The sequence below is a fragment of the Podarcis pityusensis genome (genome assembly GCF_964106645.2).
Source record: "Podarcis pityusensis genome assembly, chromosome: 10".
Lineage (NCBI taxonomy): Eukaryota > Metazoa > Chordata > Lepidosauria > Squamata > Lacertidae > Podarcis > Podarcis pityusensis.
The window spans coordinates 28,196,387-28,218,405 of NC_138035.1; the positions used below are offsets into that span (position 1 = coordinate 28,196,387).

At 46.0% G+C, this 22,019-nt stretch overlaps 1 protein-coding gene across 2 annotated transcripts; it reads left to right on the plus strand.

The window, feature by feature from the left end:
- The first annotated feature begins 1,485 nt into the window (after positions 1-1,485).
- Positions 1,486-20,563, plus strand: MCM5 (minichromosome maintenance complex component 5). 2 transcript variants are annotated; one of them, XM_080971111.1, is made up of 17 exons: positions 1,486-1,596; positions 2,223-2,418; positions 2,930-3,056; positions 3,659-3,787; positions 4,430-4,602; positions 6,613-6,768; positions 8,373-8,539; positions 9,481-9,652; positions 10,189-10,300; positions 10,948-11,091; positions 11,882-11,947; positions 12,304-12,480; positions 13,084-13,196; positions 14,894-15,022; positions 16,044-16,186; positions 17,677-17,804; positions 20,162-20,563. In XM_080971111.1, exons 2-17 carry the CDS (start codon positions 2,252-2,254, stop codon positions 20,261-20,263), a joined length of 2,205 nt encoding a protein of 734 aa, XP_080827237.1. In that variant the 5' UTR covers positions 1,486-1,596; positions 2,223-2,251; the 3' UTR covers positions 20,264-20,563. The 2 variants fall into 2 exon arrangements, with proteins under 2 accessions (XP_080827237.1, XP_080827238.1); XM_080971112.1 differs by having other exon boundaries at positions 1,510-1,596; positions 2,243-2,418.
- The last annotated feature ends 1,456 nt before the right edge of the window (positions 20,564-22,019 follow it).

Sequence of the window (22,019 nt, forward strand, 5' to 3'; positions counted from 1 at the left end):
TAATAGTGCTTAACATCCATCACACAAATGGGAGGAAAACGGCTTGAATTCTTAACCCACTCTGCTACAGTTGCTGAAAGGTGTTGATCTGTCCCAAGTGGTCTTGACTCAACTACGCATCTTGAATTAACTCCTGAAGATATTGGGATTTCAACTTTAGATGCCAATTTTATTTCCCCTGCCCAAAACCTAATTGAAGATTGCATTGATAATAGCATGCCTATTATATGAAACTGAGTGGCAGAAAAAGCCCAGGGAGTCATACCCTTGAGATTCTGTATTTACATGGATTTATCTAATTAAAAAATAGTGGTTTCAGAATGGAGAACAGTAACTTTTGTTATTTTCCTATAAGGAGATCATATGAGGAGACAACAATGCCTCAATTTGATTCTTTCCATTAACTCTTTTGTACTAAGTAACTGTACAGACTAGAGGAGGGCTAAGTGACCACACCACAGTTAACACGCTGGAGAAGAGGAGAATAGCATTTCGCCAGTGGCATGGTGTCTTGAATGCTGGTAAAAAGCAATTTCACTGCAAAGGGGAGAACAGGCCATCAGGAAGCCCTGTAACTTCAGCAATCATTGTAAATTCACCCTGCACAGATAATTTCTTTACAAATGTTTTTGCACCTCTTAAGTCTAGTCCTTGCAGTACGTTTCCAGAGAACTCAAATTTGTAAGCACACTTCTTTAAAGCCAGCTCCACCTTCAGACGAGGCCTGAGCATTACATGTACGGAAGAATGAGGACTGTACAATATCAAACACCATAGAAATGAGCAAACCATTGATATTTTAGGGAGCAGGCTAGCAGGCGGGGCCCATTACTTACATCATAGGAGCCTACACAACACCAAACACTGTTGCTGTATGTAGGTTTTGTTTTTGTTTTTTAAAAAATTAATTTTATATTTTGGAAATCTACATAGGTTTTTTCTTTAATTTTGGGGGGGCCCCCAAGAGAGTGAGGCCCCAAGCTATAGTTTGTTTAGCTTATACATAAATCCGGCACTGGGTGCATCTCCGCACAATGCAATTTCCTCTATGGAGGACTTCTGATTTCCCAGAGTTTTTACAATCAAAGGAAGCCGCTGTGTCAATGTTGTGGGTGAGCGTGGGATGCCTGGGGACCTTCTATGCATACGAAGGGGTCGTGGTGGTGGGGACAACAACAGGACAGCAGCCCACGCCTCTCCACGCCGCCGTACTGGCAGCCGCCATCTTAAGCCTTTCCGCCTCCTGCATCTTTTCCGCTCCGTTCAAGGCTTTTGGCGCCAAAACCTTCTCCAACGGCGGCTTAGCCATTTCATTAAAGAAAAAAGCAGGCGAAGGGGCGTGGTCTCATTTCTCCCTCCAATCGGCTTCGACGCCTGCCGGCGTCGCTTCCTCGCGATCGGAGAAGGCGGGGTTAAGCTGCTTGCGCCTGAAACCAATCACGAAGCTCTTAGGCCCTTTGGCCCAATGGGAGCGAGCGGTGCGAGACAATAGGCGGGTTACTTTTTTTTTGCCGCGAAAACGTCTGGCGTTCTCTTTGCGCCGAGGGGGCGGAAGCTTGTTTTTCCCGGGAATCGAGTTTGTGGCTGGAGAAGCAGGTGGGTGCCTTCGGGGTTTGCCAGCCCGGGAGGGGGGAGGGGGAAGCGGCTCTCGACTGCTTGTTTGGGTGGGGGGCAAGTAAGTAGCTTTTACCACTGGGATGTCGGGTGCAAGGCCGGGGAAGTGGCTCCTAGCTCCCGAACCGCATTGTCTCCATATCCGGGACCTCTTGTCCTATTGATGGCCTGGTAATGTCAGAATCTGACATTTTGAAAGAACACGCAAAAAAGGAAAAGTGCAACTGACTGTTGCACCTTGGCTTTGTACATGCTCAGATGCACTTTTTATCCTTATGGGCACTCTCCTGTGGTTTGGATTAGGTCAGGGGTCAGCAAACTTTTTCAGCAGGGGGCCGGTCCACTGTCCCTCTTGTGGGGGGCCGGACTATATATTGAAAAAAAATATGAACGAATTCCTATGCCCCACAAATAACCCAGAGATGCATTTTAAATAAAAGGGCACATTCTACTCATGTAAAAACACGCTGATTCCCGGACTGTCCACAGGCCGGATTTAGAAGGTGATTGGGCTGGATCTGCCCCCTGGGCCTTAGTTTGCCTACCCATGGATTAGGTCTTAGATGCCAACCAGTACCTGGTCTCTTTTCCCTTTTGTTCCTTTACAGAGCCTTTGTTTTCTGTACAGGGAATCGTCATGTCTGGTTTTGATGACCCTGGCATCTTCTACAGTGACAGCTTCGGTGGGGACCCAGTAGCTGATGAGGGGCAAGTCCGAAAATCCCAGCTGCAGAAACGTTTCAAAGAGTTTTTAAGACAGTATCGGGTTGGAACAGACCGGACTGGCTTCACCTTCAAATACAGGTGCCTTCTTCCATTTTTTTGTACCACTTTAACTTGAAGGCTAAAATGCTGCACAGTATCTACTTATCTCGGAGTAAACCCCCCTTTGAACTTAGTAGGACTTAACTCCTGAGCAGATAAGTGTAGCATTGTGCTTTTAATGTATTGTGCTTTGAATATATTACTGGTTTGGACTTGTATGGCTCTGTTTACTGTATTTATAGGCTGTCCTGTAGCAAAGTTCTCCGGGTCTTATGGCACCTTAATGACTAACAAAAATTAGGGTGGCACAAGCCATCTGACAAATTGTTGCAAGACTCTTGGATTGTTTTCACTGCAAGAGGCTAGCATGGCTACTACCCCTTTGCAAAGTTCTCAAGGCAGCTACCAATCAGGGGGAAAAATAAGATTAAATAACAAAAACAAAGGAGCATGAACACAGTAGAATATTAGTGTGTACTAGGGTGTGAGCTTGTCACTTTTAAGTCCTGCCAAACTAAACTTGTTTTCTCCCCCCCCCCCCAATCTCAAGAGATGAGCTTAAGCGGCATTACAACCTGGGGGAGTACTGGATTGAGGTGGAGATGGAGGACTTGGCAAGCTTTGATGAGGACCTGGCAGACTACCTGTTCAAGCAGCCTGCTGAGCACCTGCAGCTGGTATGTATGGGGCAAGGGTAAGAAGAGCTGGGAGACAGAAATAGTGGGTTGCAGTCAGATGAACATGGACAGCATTGATTTATTATTAGTTATTACATATTGTATCCCACCTTTCCTCCAAAGAGACCAAGGTGGCATGCCTTATTCTCCCCTGCCCTTCTCCATATTATCCTCACAACAACCCTGTGAGGTTGGTTAGGCTGAGAGTTGAGTACTGGCCTGAGGTCACCCAGTGAGTCTCATGGCCAGGTAGGGATTTGAACCCTGGTCTCTCAGGTCCTGGTCTAACCACTACACCATGCTGGCTCTCCCCAAGGGGGACCTGAAACAAAATATTGCTGGCCAGTTATGCCCTACTGTGTTCCATTCCCCCCCCCCCTTTCTTTTTGCTCATTCAACCATCACTTGGCATGCTCAGTTCTTCTTTGGTAGTCTTGGGTTTTTTGCCCCTGCCCAATGTACTTCTGCTTAGCATGCTGATACCTCCCTCATATTTCTTAGCAGCTTCATTTCTTTTGACACTTTACCACCTGAGCTTCCTAACAAAGGGAGTGATAGCCATTGGCTTCTGATGTTCTGAGCAGCACCGTTCTTTTTCTCAGCTAGAGGAAGCGGCAAAGGAGGTGGCTGATGAAATAACACGCCCTCGTCCAACGGGAGAGGAGACTCTTCAAGACATTCAAGTCATGCTGAGGTCGGATGCCAATCCAGCCAATATCCGCAGTCTCAAGGTGAGCTGGGTGGATTCACTACGATAGACTGAAGAGGAGAAGCTACAGTAGAGCATTTAAATGTGGAGAAACCCTTTGGAAGAAACACATGGTCTTGCTCGATGCCTCATAGCCAGTCAATAAAAGTGGGTGACAAGCATTAGTTTTGCAAAGCCAAAACCAATGTGGATCCCCTCTGCATCCATAAGCCTTACTACCAAGGAAATGGTAGTAACCACCTCTCATTTGCTTGACCCAGGAAGTTTGATGGTTCCCTCTCTCTGTGTGGGCAGGGAGACAACAATCCCTAAGTTCACACAGGAAGCTGCCCCTGGAAATTTTCATGCCTATGTCCAAATCTTCCATAATTCTCAGCTTTGAAAATAAAATCTTTTAAAAACCATATTCCGTAGTTGAGTACATTAGGCATGTTGTGTACATAGATTAAATGTTTTGATTTGCATTCTTGGCTTTATTTCCCTACCTGCATTTAGAAACGGGAACACTTCGAGTTTTTAAAAACTGATTGTGTTAGGTACAGGGGAAGAGAAATTGGGATTTGTGGATTTATTGCATTTGGCTCTGAACACTTTGGAGTGCAATTTCCAGCTGTTTCCTTTGGAGCTCGTTCACAGCTGTGTTTCCCTCCTGCTTGCTTTGCAGTCGGAGCAGATGTCTCATCTGGTGAAGATCCCAGGAATCATCATTGCTGCAACTGCTGTGAGAGCCAAAGCCACCAGGATCACCATCCAGTGTCGCACATGCCGAAACATCATCCCCAACATTGCCTTGCGCCCTGGCCTGGAAGGATACGCTCTTCCTCGGAAATGCAGCACGTAAGGCCGAAAGTCCCTTTCCCAGTGCATCTCTTCTCTTGTTCGTCTGCCCCATCTCACGTGCAAAGTCCTCCTGCAGTGCAACCCTGTACACGCCCAGCCAAATTGCATTATTTAGAGCTTGCTCTCAGGACACTGGAATTTAGTGGACCTTACTGCCAAGAAGCCAGGTATGAGTTTTTGCAGTCTTACAGGGCAATCTAAACTTTGCCCTACCAAGGCTCTGCAGAGACACAACCAGGCCACCCACAGCAGATGAAAGGTGGAGGGGACCAGGCAGATCAGCTGTGAGAGCAGCTCAGGATCTAGTGCATTTCAGTCTGGCCCAGCCCCAGAGTGCCCCACTTTAGGGGTTTGCTGGTCGGGATACTGTTAGGCATTGGGCTGAGCCAGGAGATGCAAGCAAAGGGTTGCCTTCACTCAATACATGCATGCCACAGGGGAGGGTTGGATTGCAGCCCCTGTCATTTGTTTTATGGCAGAGTATTGTGTTTGTTTGCTCAGACGTTAATCACATTAAGTTAAATGGATCTTGGTTTGGGTAGGTAGCCGTGTTGGTCTGACGCAGTCGATATAAATAAAATAATGTCCAGTAGCATCTTAAAGACCAACTAAGTTTGTTCTGGGTGTAAGCTTTCATGTGTACATGAAAGCTTATACCCAGAGCAAACTTAATTGGTCTCTTAAGGTGCTACTGGACATTTTTTAATTATTATTTTAAATGGATCTTGTTCTCAAGAAGGCAGCCGTAAGACTGCAACCTTAAGTTTTGCTTAAGGTTACCTGCCCTCCTCCTAAGATTTTTGATACCGCCTTCAAGGGAAATGCAATTGTCCCGTGTTCTCAGAAAGGACCTAAGAATTAAACAGAACCAGCATGGTGATCAGCAGCTTTTAATCAAGAGCAATTGGCTCACTTGGGGGCTGTGGGCGACTTTGGGGCAGAAGTCCAGGGCCTCCAGATGAAGAATGGAGGTCCAGAGAAGTCCAGGGCCTCCATTACCTTAAATTTTGAAGCTGATGGGAAGATGCACAGCACCCACCCACATCAGTTGGTAATATCAGGCAGCTGAGCCCAGAGCCTAATACTAACCTAATTGTACCACCACAGAAGAGCAAGTAGTGCGTTGGGTCAATCAATTCCTTTTTACTCAGGTGTGGGGAACCTTTGGCCCTCCAGAGACTGCTGAAATGCAATTCCTGTAAACTTTCAACAAGCACGACTGATGACCAGAGGTGATGGGAGTTCTGGTTCAGCAACATCTGCAAAGGTTCCCCATGCCTGCTTTAGCTGACTTATAGACTTTGGTTTACTTTTACTTTTCTCCCAGCAGTGCACAGGAAAAACAATCCTATATCTGTAGTATGTCCTCTGAAGGCTTTCCCTTAACACTTTTGTGAGTGGGGGGTCAGGTGAATATATGGTCCCCACATGAAGCTGAGGTCTGTGGGTTCAGCAACCTTCCTTGGGCACAGGAGGTAATCTTGGGGCAAGTTTGGTGTCTCTTGGTTCTATTAATCTGCAAAACAGGGATTTTCATGACGTGCCAGACTACGTGTCTTGGAAGATGACTTAGACAAAGATGATAAAAGCACACCACTCCTTCTAATGGAACCAGCAAAGGAAGAATGGATACATAAACTTATGGAATATGCAGAAATGGCAAAACTCACTGGAAGAATAAGAAATCAAGATAATTATTGAATATTTACAGATGAATTTCGAACAGATAAAAACATTGGCAGGATTGTTGTAATAACCTGCAGTTTATATTTAAAGTAGATAATCAAATGAGCAAATTAAATGAATTTGGACATGCAGGAGATATTTAAAAAATTAAGGAACTACAGAAAGAGGGGAAAGGAAGTCAAACTTTGAAATGTTAAAATGATTGTAGAATTAATAAAATGTATAAATTTGAAAAGTATAAATAAAAACTCTAATGTACAATCTGCTCCCATCTTCCCTGCACCCATTTCCCCCCTCTCTCTTCCCTCCTCCCCTGTTCAGGGAACAGACAGGCCTAACAAAGTGCCCTTTGGACCCATACTTCATTGTTCCAGACAAGTGCAAATGTGTGGATTTCCAGACCCTGAAGCTCCAGGAGTCGCCAGATGCTGTCCCCCATGGGGAGATGCCCAGGCACATGCAGCTCTACTGCGACAGGTGACTACTTCCATCAGCTGATTTGGACAGGGAACTTTGTTGCTAGAAAGAGGGGTTTATTTCTTGGTGGTGGAACAGACGCTTTGAAATCAAGAGTTCTCAGGTTCAACCCCCTAGGCACCTCCAGGTAAAAAGTTCAGATAGCAGGTGATGGGGAAAGAGCCCTATCTGAAAGACTGGAGAGCTGATGGCAATCAGTGTAGGCCAGGGATGGCTAAGCTCTGGCCATCCAGATGTTGGACTACAACTCCCATCAACCCCGACTGTTTCCCATGCTGGCTGGGACTGATGAGAGTTTATATCGAAAGCTGAGCCAGTCATTTTTCTGATAATTCTGCATTGTTTTATGGTATATGATGCTTTTGGGTTTTTTTTGTAAATTTTGCTGTGTATTACCCTGGGATGGTCTATAGATACTTCTAGAAATATTAAATAAACAGTATCTAGTGGGGTGGCAGGTTCCTAATTCCTGGTATAGGCAGTAATCTAGGTCAGGCATAGGCAAACTCTGACCCTCCAGATGTTTGGGACTACAGCTCCCATCATCCCTAGCTAACAGGACCAGTGGTCAGGAATGATGGGAATTGTAGTCCCAAACATCTGGAGGGCCAGAGTTCACCTGTGGCTGATCTAGGTGGACCAAATTATCTGATGCTGATGTAAGACAGCTGCCTATGCTGAACCTATCATAAGAATGGCTACATCGAACATTTGAGTCGGTTGCAGTGTCCTCTGGCTCTACAAAATTGGATAAAAGAAGGTACCAGTGCTTTGACACCTTCTGTGTACTTTTGGGGTATGGGTTGTTAGATAATGGTGGTTCCTGAAGACATGAGAATGTAGGTGGGCCACAGGAATGGCCCTGTTGATACTTATTTAAAACTGCAATCCTACGCACACTTATCTGGGAGTAAGTTCCAATGAACTCGCTGGGTCTTACTTCTGAGTAGGCATGAAATAAGACTGCACTATAAAGCTATTTAGCAAATTTGGAAGGAACCCAAAGACTTATTTTCTAGTCCAATTCCCAGCTGGTACACTGGGTCAACCACCCACCAGCTGAATGATGCAGGAACACAACGATTGCCATCTTTCTTAGGTGCATGTGTTGAAAACAGAGCATTCTTGGCTTGTTGTTAACCACTGTGAGCATTCTAAAGATAAAGATGTACAATGGAAAAGCAACATAAAAAGACCTGATAGTAAATAAAATGACAAAATTTTGTCTCCCGGGCCAACTCTGCAATATTTGAGGCATGCGTACTTGGGAAGCTTTTTGTCATTCAAGAGGAAACAAAAAGCAATCTTGTACAGTGGTACCTCGTGTTACATACGCTTCAGGTTACATAGGCTTGAGGTTACAGACTCCACTAACCCAGAAATAGTACCTCGGGTTAAGAACTTTGCTTCAGGATGAGAACAGAAATCGTGCTCCGGCGGTGCAGCAGCAGCAGCAGGAGGCCCCATTAGCTAAAGTGGTGCTTCACGTTAAGAACAGTTTCAGGTTAAGAACGGACCTCCGGAACGAATTAATTACTTAACCCGAGGAACCACTGTAGTTCCACTTTTCTTTCCCTCCTTGCTTATGCTAATTGTTTTTCCAGGTATTTATGTGACAAGGTTGTCCCTGGGAACAGAGTGACCATCATGGGCATCTACTCAATCAAGAAGTCTGGCCTCACGAAGAACAAGGGCCGGGACAATGTTGGCGTGGGCATACGAAGCTCTTACATCCGTGTGGTGGGAATCCAAGTGGACACTGAAGGCTCGGGTAAAGCTGCTTTTTGAGAACTCTGCTCCTTTGTTTCTGGTTCTTAATACTGTCCTGCCTCTTTTGTATTCTTGTGAACTTGAACCACCTGCTCAGGAATGCTTTGATTTGAAGAGCAGTCGTTTGGTGTTGTGGCTGAGAGGCAACATAACCTCACGTTAACCCCAGGCAATTCCTGCCTCACTACTCAAACTTTGGCCCACTGTGCTAATTTCTTAATATGGCACATAGAGGTGCTATCAATTTGATTTGTAAATTCACTATCTGTGGGTATTGAATGCAAATAACTTGATAGAATAAACAGGAGCAGACATGTATATGCCTAATAGAACACATCCATCTGTGGAACTGACACTTTTAAAAGTGCCACATCATGTTCATTCTGCCCTTGTAAGGAATCTGGCTTTTAGTGTGGCAACTCATGCACTTCTGGAACTCCCTGCCGATTGACATTAAGTAGGTATCTTTGCAGTTCTCTTTCTGGGTCCTGCTAAAATCTTTTTTTGACTAGGCAAGCCTAATCAAATGTGAAGTTACCATGTATTTTAATCTACCTTTTGCTTGCAATGTATACATTTAACTGTGGATTTTATTTATATTTTGATTTTTTTTAAAAAAAACCCCACTTCATTTTAGTCTTTGACTTCCATTGATGTTTTTATTGTGTATTTTATATACTTTGTGAACCACTTAGAGGTTTTATTTACAACTAAGCCGTATACAAATGTTGTTAAATAAATAAACCTTCTCCACCCGTATTCTTCTGGGGATGTGTCCTCTCCTTTGTGAAATAGGGATGAAGTTCTTCTAAGTGTACAGAAAGAAATGGTAATGTTTGGGATGGGGAAAATATAAAAAATGGGGGCTACTGTGACATTGCAGTGAATGGTTAAAATAATTAAAATTGAGTGTCCTGAGTGTTTCTGTATTCTCTCCTCTAGGACGTAGTGTCAGTAGTTCTGTGACTCCTCAGGAAGAAGAGGACTTTCGACGACTCACTTCCATGCCCAATATTTACGAGACGATTGCCAAGAGTATTGCTCCCTCCATCTATGGAAGCAGTGATATCAAGAAGGCTATTGCCTGCATGCTCTTTGGAGGCTCTCGGAAGAGGTATTGGCAATTGGCATGAAGGAAGAACAGAACGGGAACACAAAAGAAAGTGTCCTTTCATTTTCCCCCTCCTTCCATGTTGAAGGAGAGCAGCCCATTTAACAGTTGCATTTGTGTCCAGTGTGTGTCATGGCTATTCCTGTCGAGTAGAGTCGAGACATACCAGAAGTATATTAAAATGAAATAAAGGCCATGCTGGCCACATGCCTTCTTCACTGAGGATATCTCTAGTTGACCTGGGCAGTTCCAGGCTCACTTCTCAAAACTTCCACTCGTTAACTTGGGACATAATGCATTAACAAGCCAATCAAATGATAGCATGAGCACCTGTGGCTAATTTAATGCCAATAAGATGGAATGGAAGAAGCTGCCACTCTTTTCCAATGGCCTTGAAGCTCTTGGCAGGCTGGTTTGAAATACATCAACTCTGTTCCTAATAGCAAACTCGGGTGTGAATGCTGACAGGTGGAACCAAAATGGGGCTACTAAGAAATGAGCTCACCTTCTCTCCTCCTCTCTCTGGCTTTACTCTACAGGCTTCCAGATGGGTTGACCCGCAGAGGAGATATTAATCTGCTCATGTTGGGAGACCCAGGCACAGCCAAGTCCCAGCTGCTGAAGTTTGTAGAAAGATGTTCACCCATTGGGGTAAGTGTCCTGCATATTGCCTCTTTGGGATTAAAAATAGAAAAATCTGTACTGCTTTATTGCACCAAAAAGAAATAGCCATACAATGCATCAGAACTACCCAACTGAATTCACAAGAATATAACCTATGGATATATAAAAAATGCATTCAAACTGATCTTTGATGGGCATGGATTACAGCTGTCAGTCATCTCTGCTCTATGGTCCTCATTTGAATTGTTGCAATACACTCTATGCAGGCTGCCCTTGAAAACAGAAGCTATAGCAAGTGCAGAATATGGCTGCCAGGTTTATTAACTGGGGATGTTATATGGGATCATGGACCACCTATCTTAATAGTTATACACCAGCTTCCTGTATGCTACTGGGCTTGATTATCTGCAGAAGAACCTTCTTGACCTCATAATAGACAATTCAGAAATTTCATTGGCAGTGGGGGCTTTCCCTGCAGTTCCTGCCAGGATTCAGAGTGGGGTGTACATAGAAGGCCCATCTCCATGATAGGGCCTTGACTCAGGATTATCTCCCCCTTTGAGAGGTATCTGTTTCCCACATTATTGGGTTGCACCAGGTTTTCCGTAAACTGACTGGGCTGCAGAGTGTATGCATCTGACATGACATGTATTTTCTCTCTGTTCCTCTTTCAGGTGTACACCTCTGGGAAAGGCAGCAGTGCAGCTGGCCTGACAGCGTCTGTGATCAGAGACCCATCTTCACGGAGTTTCTTCATGGAAGGAGGAGCCATGGTGCTGGCTGATGGGGGAGTGGTTTGCATTGATGAGTTTGACAAGGTACAAATGGGATGCGCCAGCAAAATTCTACGTTACCGTATGTTCAATGGTTGAAGCAGGTCTCCTAGTACACCAACTTTCTCCAACGTAGAGCCTTCCAGATGCTGTGGATCACATCTCCCATCATCTCTGGCCGTTGAACGTGTTGGCTGGGGCTGATGGGAATTTTAGTCCAAAGCAACCAACAGCTGGTTAGCTTTGGGGATGCCACAAAAAGATGAGGTCAAGACAGTGTATTAATATATATTAAGTAATGCATAATATAAGCAGATGCTAGGAGGCCAACTGGCCCTAAAAATACCCCACCCATTAGGACTGTGGGATCCTGAGGTAAAAGTTTTTCAAAATGTTGATCGTATGCTGCCTAGATTCATTTGTTACATGAAAGGTTTACATTCTGAAGTTTCAAAGTCGGTAGTTTGCCTCCAGCCACTGGTTAATGGATAAATAAAAATATTGTAGTGTAGGGAGGGGGAGATGGGATAGCATCTTGCATCAGTTGCCCATGCCTGAAAGAGCAGGAAATAGTGTAGATCAGGCATGGCCAAACTCAGCCCTCCAGCTGTTTTGGGACTACAACTCCCATCATCCCTAGCTAACAGGACCAGTGGTCAGGGATGATGAGAATTGTAGTCCCAAAACAGCTGGAGGGCCAAGTTTGACCATGCCTGGTGTAGACTGTTTGATGCTCTCTTCCATTCCTATGAGAAACCTGACTCTATAATTTTTCTGGATTCTGTTTCTCCTCTCTCCTCCCACCCTCCCCACCCCCCTTTTTTTGTTTCTATAGATGCGTGAGGATGACAGAGTGGCTATCCATGAAGCGATGGAGCAGCAAACCATCTCCATCGCCAAGGTGAGCTCCGTTGCCGAGGCAGCACCAACCGTTTAGGCATGGTGTCCCACCTGCTTGTTTTAAGTATCTTCAGCCTGTGAGTCTTACGCTTAAACTTGGATCTCTTACTGGGCTTTTAAATGGTAAGGACCCAGTGAAGCGGGGTTAATTTCTTCCCACTGGCATGCAAAAGGAAAAAGAGCTGATGAGTTTCCAAAGTGGCTTCAAGCATTAACCTTCACCCTACGGGCCTGGTCTGCATTCAGCACTTGCACGTGGGTTTACGTGCCCATTGATTTTGCATTATTTACTGTCATGCTTCAGATTCTTGCTGATGTGACTTTTTTTTCCTTTTCGCCTCGGTTTCGCTCACACAGGCCGGTATCACGACCACCCTCAACTCACGCTGCTCCGTGTTGGCAGCTGCCAACTCCGTCTTTGGTCGCTGGGATGAAACTAAAGGCGAGGAGAACATAGACTTCATGCCCACCATCCTTTCCCGATTTGACATGATCTTCATTGTCAAGGATGAGCACAATGAGGAAAGAGATATGGTAGGTGGGCTGAGTAGCTCTGTGTACAGGGAAGGCACTGTAGGGCTGCCTGCTGGGGAGACCAACTATCTTGTGATGGCAGAAGGACTGTATCTTCAGACATGACCCTGCTTTTCATGTATTTGCCATGGCAGAGCACTTCTGGAGGATGGAATAGGCCCTTGACCCCAACAGTGTATGTTTTCTGATCGGCTTGCCCGCATAACATCCTTGGTAGGATTTAGCATTTCCCCAGGCTGGGAAGCTGAAATCCAAAGGCCAGTCTGAACAAATCTTGTGCTCCAAGTCCCATATCTGCCCCAGAATGCGTTGCTGCTCGATGAGGCCACACAACCTCTCAGCCTCTGGCATGGGAATATTGTGCAGTCTGCCTGCACAAGATGATTTTATGTGCAAGGCTGCAGAGCACGCTGTAAACTGAGACTGCTTCCTAAAGGATAGATTATAACTGAGGACTAAGGCAGGGCAGAGCCATTGTTAGAGCCTAGCCTGCACTTGTTTAAATGAATTCTTTGCTGGCCATATGTTTCCTGCATGTTGAAAAGACTCCTGTTTGGTGTGCTTCGTGCTTCCAACCCCTCCTGCTCTGCGCTGTATCCACAGATACTGGCCAAGCACGTGATGTCTCTGCATGTGAGTGCTCTGACCCAGACCCAAGCTGTGGAGGGGGAGATTGAGCTGAACAAACTGAAGAAGCTGATCGCCTACTGCCGAGCGTGAGTCAATTGAGAAATTGTAGCACCGTTACTTGGGAAGGATGGCAAGCGCTTCTAAACAAGCTGTATGGTGGGCTGAGACCTAGCTAGTTGTAATGTGCTCCTTTCTTGCTCTTCATGCCCCCTTTAACCAAAAGCAGCCTGAATAGTTGTGAATGTCACAATGCTAAAAAGCCTTGTCCACCTTAGCTTTTAAAAGCTCAGAGTGAATTATTTTGTTGCTCTAAAGCAATGGAGGGGTGCCATTGAACAAATATTGATACCACCACTGTCCCCCATTCCATATACGTACATATATATACACACACACACACACATATATATATACACACACACACATACACACACATATTTTTATTGGTTTTTTAATATATAATTTTCAACAATCATTTAATGTAACTTCTTATCTTATACAATATTTTAGACCTCCGTCAACCACCTCTGATGATTTTCCGTTCTTTATCGCTTATTCTGCATTTCTTAATTTCTCTATTACTCTTAATTTTCATTAACTAATAATTCTCTTCATAGTCTTTCTTGCAATATTTCAAATAGTCCTCCTTACAGAACTTCTTGCAGTCCTACTAGTGTAATCTGTTCATTACAATTGCTTTTCAAATAGTTCATATATTTACTACTGTCCCCCATTCCTAACCCTCCCAACATTTTCACTGTCATTCCTCATCACACTGCATTCTGCTGTCAAGGGCCATACCCCACAAACCACAAGGCCAAGTCTTCCAGAACTATGTGAAGGCATATTGCTCCAGTATAACCTTTATAACTTGCCATTCAAACTTCAGTTCCTGGAATTTGGGCTTCCACTTAGCTGTTTTGGGTAGCGCTTCTGAGTTTAATGGCAGTGCTGAGTCATTGGAGATGCTGTGGGGAAAGCTGAATTAGATCTCCAAAAATCTGCTCTCAAAAGTATAAAGCTGTTTCTGGCTCGGGGTTTTTTTGTTGTTTTTTTAAATGATATTTATTAAGAGTTTTAGAATTACAAAAAAACAGAGAAGAAAAAGAAAGAAAAAGAAAAACAAAAGAAAAACAAACCACAATCAAACAATACAAATTGATAAAAATCAAAATCAAAAAATAAGAACAAAGCACGTAACACAACACAATCAAGAGGCAAAAATAAGCCACAAAAATTTAAAAACAAATCCAATATTCTCAAATCCTTAACTGTCATTACCTTCTTTCTTTGACCTCCTCACTCCTCCCTTTTTTTGTGTCCTAGTTGTTAATAGTCACAGCAAATCCTTTCCATTTTTCATAATATTCTGTCATTACATTACCTTAATCTATTTTAACCTTATCTTACTATAAAAGACCCTAAAACCTAAAACTTAGATCTTATTTATACCAATTTCTCATAACATATTCTTACATAATTCTTTTAACATTTTTGCTAAAGCCAAATAATTTCGTTCCAACATTTTTCTAACATTCATCAATTTTATAAAGCAATCCTAATAAAAAAAAATTTCTTCCAATCTTCATCCAGCGTCTCTTCCTCCTGGTCCCGGGTTTTGTCAGTCCTTTCTGGCTCGGGGTTTGAATGGGATGGAGACTCATCCAGATGGGTGAGACTGGGGAAGATCTGTGGCAGAGCCAGTTGGTAGGGAAACCTCTGGTAGAATTGTGCGAGTTCAGTGCTCCCTCTGATTTATTAAGCCCTGCAATGTCCTCTGCAGGAAGTGCGGCCCTCGTCTTTCTGCAGAGGCTGCAGAGAAGCTGAAGAACCGCTACATCCTCATGCGCAGTGGAGCCCGCCAGCACGAGAGGGAAAGCGACCGTCGATCCAGCATTCCCATTACGGTCAGGTGAGGTGGCAGCAGGTGTCTGTGAGGGATGGGGAGGAATGTAAAGGACGGTGCCTAGGAGGATGGCCTAGGGGGCCTCTTGTTCTTGGCAGGCTCCCTTGCGTGAGGCCAAGACAGATGCACTGTTGAGACAAGATAGTCAGATCTTTCTCAGGGACGTTGCGTTGGATGATGGATGTGTATCCTTCTGCTGGCTGCTTGGATCGAGTGGGGGCACAGATGCTGGATGAAGGTTCTCTTCAGGAATCTTGCCTGACTGGTTGGGCTTGGCCTGGGCCATGAAATGGGACTGTGCGCTGATGAGAAGGGAGAATTGGCTATGTGAAGCTTTGTTCTCTGCCTGGCCTAGTTTTTGCTGCACCTCTCCAGACCTCAAGTGTAGAAAGTGTTTCATGACTGAATGTTCTTGGCACAGGAATGGGAAACCTGTAGCCTTCCCATACGTTGCTGCATTAACTGCTCCCATAGTCTCTTGACCAGTTGCAATGCAGATCCTCTACAATTAAATAAATAAATCCCTGCACATAGAAATCTGTATCTCAATGGAAAGCATAGGTTTGGGTCCCTTCTTCATTGTCATATACTTGCTTTATTTTCCTACATTGTATAGATGTACATTCTGTGTTGAAGTGCAACATGTCTAGGCTTATGGGCAATTTCTACCTGCTATTAACAATTGCAATTTCTAGCAAGTGTTTCTTCTATTCTCAGCATTTGATTTGAGGTTTTGCCTCCGTACGTTTCCAGTTCCCTTGCTGCGATAACCTTCATTTCTTACCCCTTCGAGATATATACAGTGGTACCTTGGAAGTCGAATGGAATCCATTCCGGAAGTCTGTTTGACTTCAAAAATGTTTGGAAGCCGCAGAAGTCACATTGGACGTTCGGGTTCCAAAGAACGTTCGCAAACCGGAACCACTTACTTCCGGGTTTGCGGCATTCGGGAGCCAAAACGTTCAATTCGCCAGGTGTTTGGGATCCAAGGTATGACTGTATATGATGTTTCATTTCTGCCATGCAGGCAGCTGGAGGCCATTGTGCGGATTGCAGAGTCCCTCAGCAAGATGAAGCTGCAGCCTTTTGCCACGGATGCAGACGTCGAGGAAGCCCTGCGGCTCTTCCAGGTGTCTACGCTCGATGCTGCCATGTCGGGCAGCCTCTCAGGTGAGACAACAAAGCGGCAGCACACTTGCACAACACCCGTGTCCTCTGGAAGTGTTTGGGTATACATAGTCTTGTTGGAAAGATACGAAATGTACTCTTTCCAGTGGAAAAGGCAGTCGATAGCCTGTGCCATTGACTTACAAGGTGCGTTTAGGCCAGGCCACTTTCCCTTTTGGACGGCGTTCCAGAGGCCACAGGCCGGCAGGGTTTCAGGCAGGGGACATTCCCAGCCTTATTCGGAGTTGCTGAGGATTGAACCTGGTATGTTTTGCATGTAGATGCACTATACCCCTAATCCACCCACCCCATTGTACTGTGTTAAATACCGTATTTTTCGCTCTATAGGACGCACTTTTTCCTCTTCAAAAATGAAGGGGAAATGTGTGTGCGTCCTATGGAGCGAAGACGCCATAGCCCCGCGACCCTCTCCCGGCTGGAGAGGTGACGCGCGGCTATGGCAGGAGCCTCAGTAGCCGCCCGTCACCTCTCCAGCCGGGAGAGCGCGCGCGGGGCTAAAGAAACCCCCCGCGACCCTCTCTCGGCTGGAGAGGTGACGCGCGGCTATGGCAGGAGCCTCTGTAGCTGCGCGTCACCTCTCCAGCTGGGAGAGCGCGCACGGGGCTAAAGAAGCCATAGCCCCGCGACGCTCTCCCGGCTGGAGAGGTGACGCACGGCTGTGGCAGGAGCCTCTCCGCTGCGCCTTTCCGCTGCTCCCTGACCTGCTCTTTGGGGCTGGTGGTGGGCTTCCCCCCGCCAGCCCCAAAGAGCAGGTCGAAAGGAACCTGAAGCCTGGAGAGCGAGAGGGGTCAGTGCACACCGACCCCTCTCGCTCTCCAGGCTTCCAAGGTAGCCGCCTGAACGCACCTTAAACGGCACCTTGTTTTAGAGTGGGAAAACAAGAGGGGGAAAGTTCTCCCTCTCTCTGCGCAGCGCCTCCTGCCGCTTCGCTGAAGGGGCGCTGGGCAGAGAGGGGGAGATTTTTTTTTTCTTGTTCTCCCCCCTCTAAAACAAAGTGCGTCCTATGGTGCGAAAAATACGGTAGGTGGTGCAGTGGTGCCCACATATTTTTGCATTTAAGCTTCTGTAAAGAGAACTGCAGGGATGCGGGTGGCGCTGTGGTCTAAACCGCAGAGCCTAGGGCTTGCTGATCAGAAGGTTCGGCGGTTCGAATCCCCACAACGGGGTGAGCTCCTGTTGCTCGGTCCCTGCTCCTGCCAACCTAGCAGTTCGAAAGCACGTCAAAGTGCAAGTAGATAAATAGGTACCACTCCGGTGGGAAGTTAAACGGTGTTTCCGTTCGCTGCTCTGGTTCGCCAGAAGCGGCTTAGTCATGCTGGCCACATGACCCAGAAGCTGTCTGCAGACAAATGCTGGCTCCCTCGGCCTATAGAGTGAAATGAGCGTGCAACCCCAGAGTGGTCCGCGATTGGACCTAACGGTCAGGGGTACCTTTACCTTTAAAGAGAACTGCATTTAAATCTTGTCTCTAGGCGTGGAGGGTTTCACTACCCAGGAGGACCAAGAGATGCTGTCGCGTATTGAAAAGCAGCTCAAGCGTCGCTTTGCCATTGGCTCCCAAGTCTCCGAACACAGCATCATCCAGGATTTCGTGAAGCAAGTGAGTTCAGTGGGTCAGGCAATTCATGGGAAGCTTGGGAGAGGCTGGCAGAATTTGCCACACGTGAGCTGCCAAACACTGATAATCCGTCTCTGTCTGTGGTCCTTCAAAGGCAGTAACATATATTTTTTAAGAGGCTTACACAAGCCAAGGGTTGCAGTATCATGAGACGCTATCCACCCCTGGTGTGCACTTCAGAAATTTGGCTTTGTTGAGGTTACAAGTTGCGCAGGCTGAGCTAGAGCCCTTGTGGACTACTACTTCCATTGAAGAGAAACATTTGTACTGCTCTTGATAGTTTTACATCGCTATACAACTGTCCTGGTATTTTATGAGAGGATATTTATATTCTATAAATAGAAATAAATACACACACCTGATCTCCTTACCCACATTTGTTGAAGAGCAACAGACTGGGGGATATTTATTTTTAAAACAAACACTTCTAGCTGCTTTCACGGTATCTTCATGATGCTGAAAGATCTGAAGTACCTGTTCTCTGAAACAATAACACTTCACGCTCAAGGATTTTCTACCTGACCTACCTACCTGCTTGAGGTTTACTATAACCAAGCCTAGAATTGACTCCCTTTTTTTCGTTAACACAAGACATTTAACACACTTAACATAGTTGAGGGCTCTTCACTCGCTCCTGTTACACTCGTACCCTGCTTGTGAGATTCCCAGAGGAATCTGATTGGCCGCTAAGAGAACAAGACGTTGAATTAAATCAGCCTGATCCAAAAGCTTTTCTTAAGTTCTCACCTTGCTTCCGACGCTGCAAGTCATCTCTGAAGCAGGTTAAGAGGGGTCTGTTCACTTTATCTCCATGGGAACAAGCCAACATTTCTGCTTTTGGAAGCCAGAGTTCCCATATGCCCTAAACAGATTGCAAATGCCATGTATCATTGCCCAGTAAGGAAAGGTTCTGGAAAAGCTGCTATGGCACCCATGGAGGCCATAGGGCAGCTTTTTCATGAGCTGTTCACCCACAGCAAGCCCTGGGGTGAGGTTGAACAGCTGGCCACACTCGCCATTTTGATTTGGCTCTGAGCATGCCATCTTCGGCAGGCTGTTGGGGATAATGCTCTGAAGGACAGACAAGGGGTGCAATTCTGCAGCTGAAGTAAAGAAGGGGTAGCCCTGTAAGCTGCCTGCATAGGAGACCAACTAGGAAGCGCATGAAGGGGCTCTGTGCTCTTTTGAAGGAAGGAAGAGGGGGAATAAGGTGTGACTGTTCCCACACGAGGATGTGGCTTCTGTGTGCAAGAGGGCTGTAGAGCTATCGCTGGAGCCCTGCTTCTCGTCATTGAGGATGCAACCCTGCACATCTACCACTGCCCCATCCAGCTCTGATCCTTCTCTGATCTCTCAAGTTACTTGAGCTGGATGGACCACACTGGGAATGACCATAGACCCATAATACATAAATAGCACAGAGTGGAAATGAAAAGAAGAAGAAGCATTTGACCTTCTCTGCCTCACCCACCCCACTTTTCCCTTCAAACCCTTCAAACTGTGTTCTTGTTGCATCTCAGAAGCAAAGCTCTGCTAGAGCAGACACTCATCTAGACACCCTGCATGATAAATTTACCCAGGAGCTGGCTTCTTAACTCACCCAACATCCCCACCTCCAACCCAGTTCAGCAATTGTTTTTCAGCTTGGGTCCAGTCTACCTGCGAGAACTCCTCATTCCATATATGTCCACCTGTACACTTTGACCTATGGAACTGGTGCTGTCACAGGTTCCACTCTCGCCACATTTGTAAGTACAGTGGGACCTTCGTTCTCAAACTTAATCCATTCTGGGAGTCCGTTCGACTCCCAGAGCGGTTCAAAAACCAAGGCACGGCTTCCGATTGGCTATAGGAGCTCCCTGCACTCAAAAGGAAGCCGCATCGGATGTTCAGCTTCTGAAAAACATTTGCAAACTGGAACACTTACTCTTGGGTTTGCAGCATTCGGGAGCCGATTTGTTTGGGAGCCAAGCCGTTCAAGTACCAAGGTACCACTGTAACTGATATTTTAGTGTGGCAGCACTTACACTTTGTAACTCCCTGCCTGTTGACATCAGACAGGTGCCTTCACTGTGTGCTTTTTGGTGCCCACTATAGGTAAGCGTATGCAGACAAGTAGAATATTGACAAGTGGTTTTAAAAAAAATAAAAATCCTACAATTGATTTTAAATAGTTCTTTTTAAAATTTATTTATAATTTCATTGTTTTCTCCTTTTCGTAAACTACTTTGAAGGTGGTGAGTGTTTTAAAGAAACAACCGTGCGGCATATGCATTTTGTAAAAAAAATTAACAGTGGGCCTCACAGACTCTCTTCCTGTTCTCTCGCCTCCTTCCCAGAAATACCCTGAGCATGCCATCTACAAAGTGCTGCAGCTCATGATGCGCCGTGGCGAGATCCAGCATCGCATGCAGCGCAAGGTCCTCTACCGCATCAAATAGAACGCCACTTCCTTCCGTGAGCTTCAGGAGCGGATTGGCTCTCCCCACACTTGGCACAAAAGTTCTGTGAGTCCCCTCAGGCTGTTTGCTTCCTGTCCCTACCACAAAGGTCCTTCAGAGACTGGCCCATCTATGTCTTGCGGATGGAAACTCTTCGTGGCACAAAGGCTGATAAGAAGAGCTGCTGCTGCTGTTGTTATTTTGTTCCAGCTTTCCCATTAAAGTGTCGCCTTGATGTTTTGCTAGAACATCAAAAGCTTTTTAGCTGCATTAAAACTTAATAAATGAAATATAGTCATGTTTGTTGTGGGCGTGTGAGTATTTGGTGGGCTGCCCGGCATACATGCAAGAGGGTCACCTTCCCAGCTTGTTTCTGCTAGATCCCATTCACACAAGGCCTGGAAGCTTAGTCCAGGAAATTAATACCACAATCTGAAGCGACCCACATTGCATGGTGATCTCCAGTGGGCCTGCATTCAGGTTGCTGAGACGGCTCCGGGAGCGAAGCGTTTGCAGAAAATAAAAATCCTTCCCTTGAGTGTTCATTCCAAGGCATGTTTATGCCACCTGATTCTTGTGCACAGCGGTGACACATCGGTAATTAATTAATTGCCAGTTAGTAACTGAAGTCATTTGTGTGTGTGTCATTCAGTGGTAGAGGCAAGGAAGCAAGCGTGCTGAGGGTTGCAGAGGAGATGCTAGGATAAATCTCCCCCCCCCCTTTTTTTTTTTTGCAGAAACAGATATAGCAGGTCCAGGGAACCACTGGCCCTCCAGATGTTGTTGAACCACAATTCCCATCAGCACTGGCAAGAATGGCAGTAGAGTGACAGGGATGGTGGGAGTTATCATTTGGCAACATTTGGAGAGCCAACACCTGACACAGGTAAACTTTGGGATCTGTTCCTATGGGATATGGGGGTGGCCACCAACTTTGAAAGGGAGTTAGTTTCATGCAGGGTAAGTCATGATGGTCATTTGCTACCTTTGCCTAGTGGAGGCAAAATGCCTCTGAATACCAGCTGTCTAAGGGACACGGGTAGTGCTGTGGGTTAAACCACAGAGCCTAGGACTTGTCGATCAGAAGGTCGGCGGTTTGAATCCCCACAACAGGGTGAGCTACTGTTGCTCGGTCCCTGCTCCTGCTCACCTAGCAGTTCGAAAGCACGTAAAAGTGCAAGTAGATAAATAGGTACCGCTCCGGCGGGAAGGTAAATGGCGTTTCCGTGCGCTGCTCTGGTTCGCCAGAAGTGGCTTAGTCATGCTGGCCACATGACCCGGAAGCTGTACGCTGGCTCCCTTGGCCAGTAAAGCGACATGAGCCCCTCAACCCCAGAGTCAGCCACGACTGGACCTAATGGTCAGGGGTCCCTTTACCTTTACCTTTGCCAGCTGTCTACAGACACCAGGAGGAAAGGGCTATTGCCCTCATGTTCAGTTTCTGGGCTTCTCACATTCCTACACTGCAGGGGGTTGGACTAATGGACCCTTGGGGTCTCTTCCAGCTCTAAGATTCCATGATCTACATCTCATTGGCTGCTGTGGAAAACAGGATGCTGGATTAAATAGGCCTTGGTGATATTTTTGCAGGGCACTTAAGAGTTACTTCTAGACGACCATTAATGCCAGAGCAGAGGCAGCAGAGAGTTCAGCCTTATTCTTGCAAGTAGGGAAAGGGTTTAACCAGAAAGGAGCCAAGACACTTGGTCCAGGTAGCAAATGCTCGCAGGTGAGTGGGGTGCACACCTGCACAGCT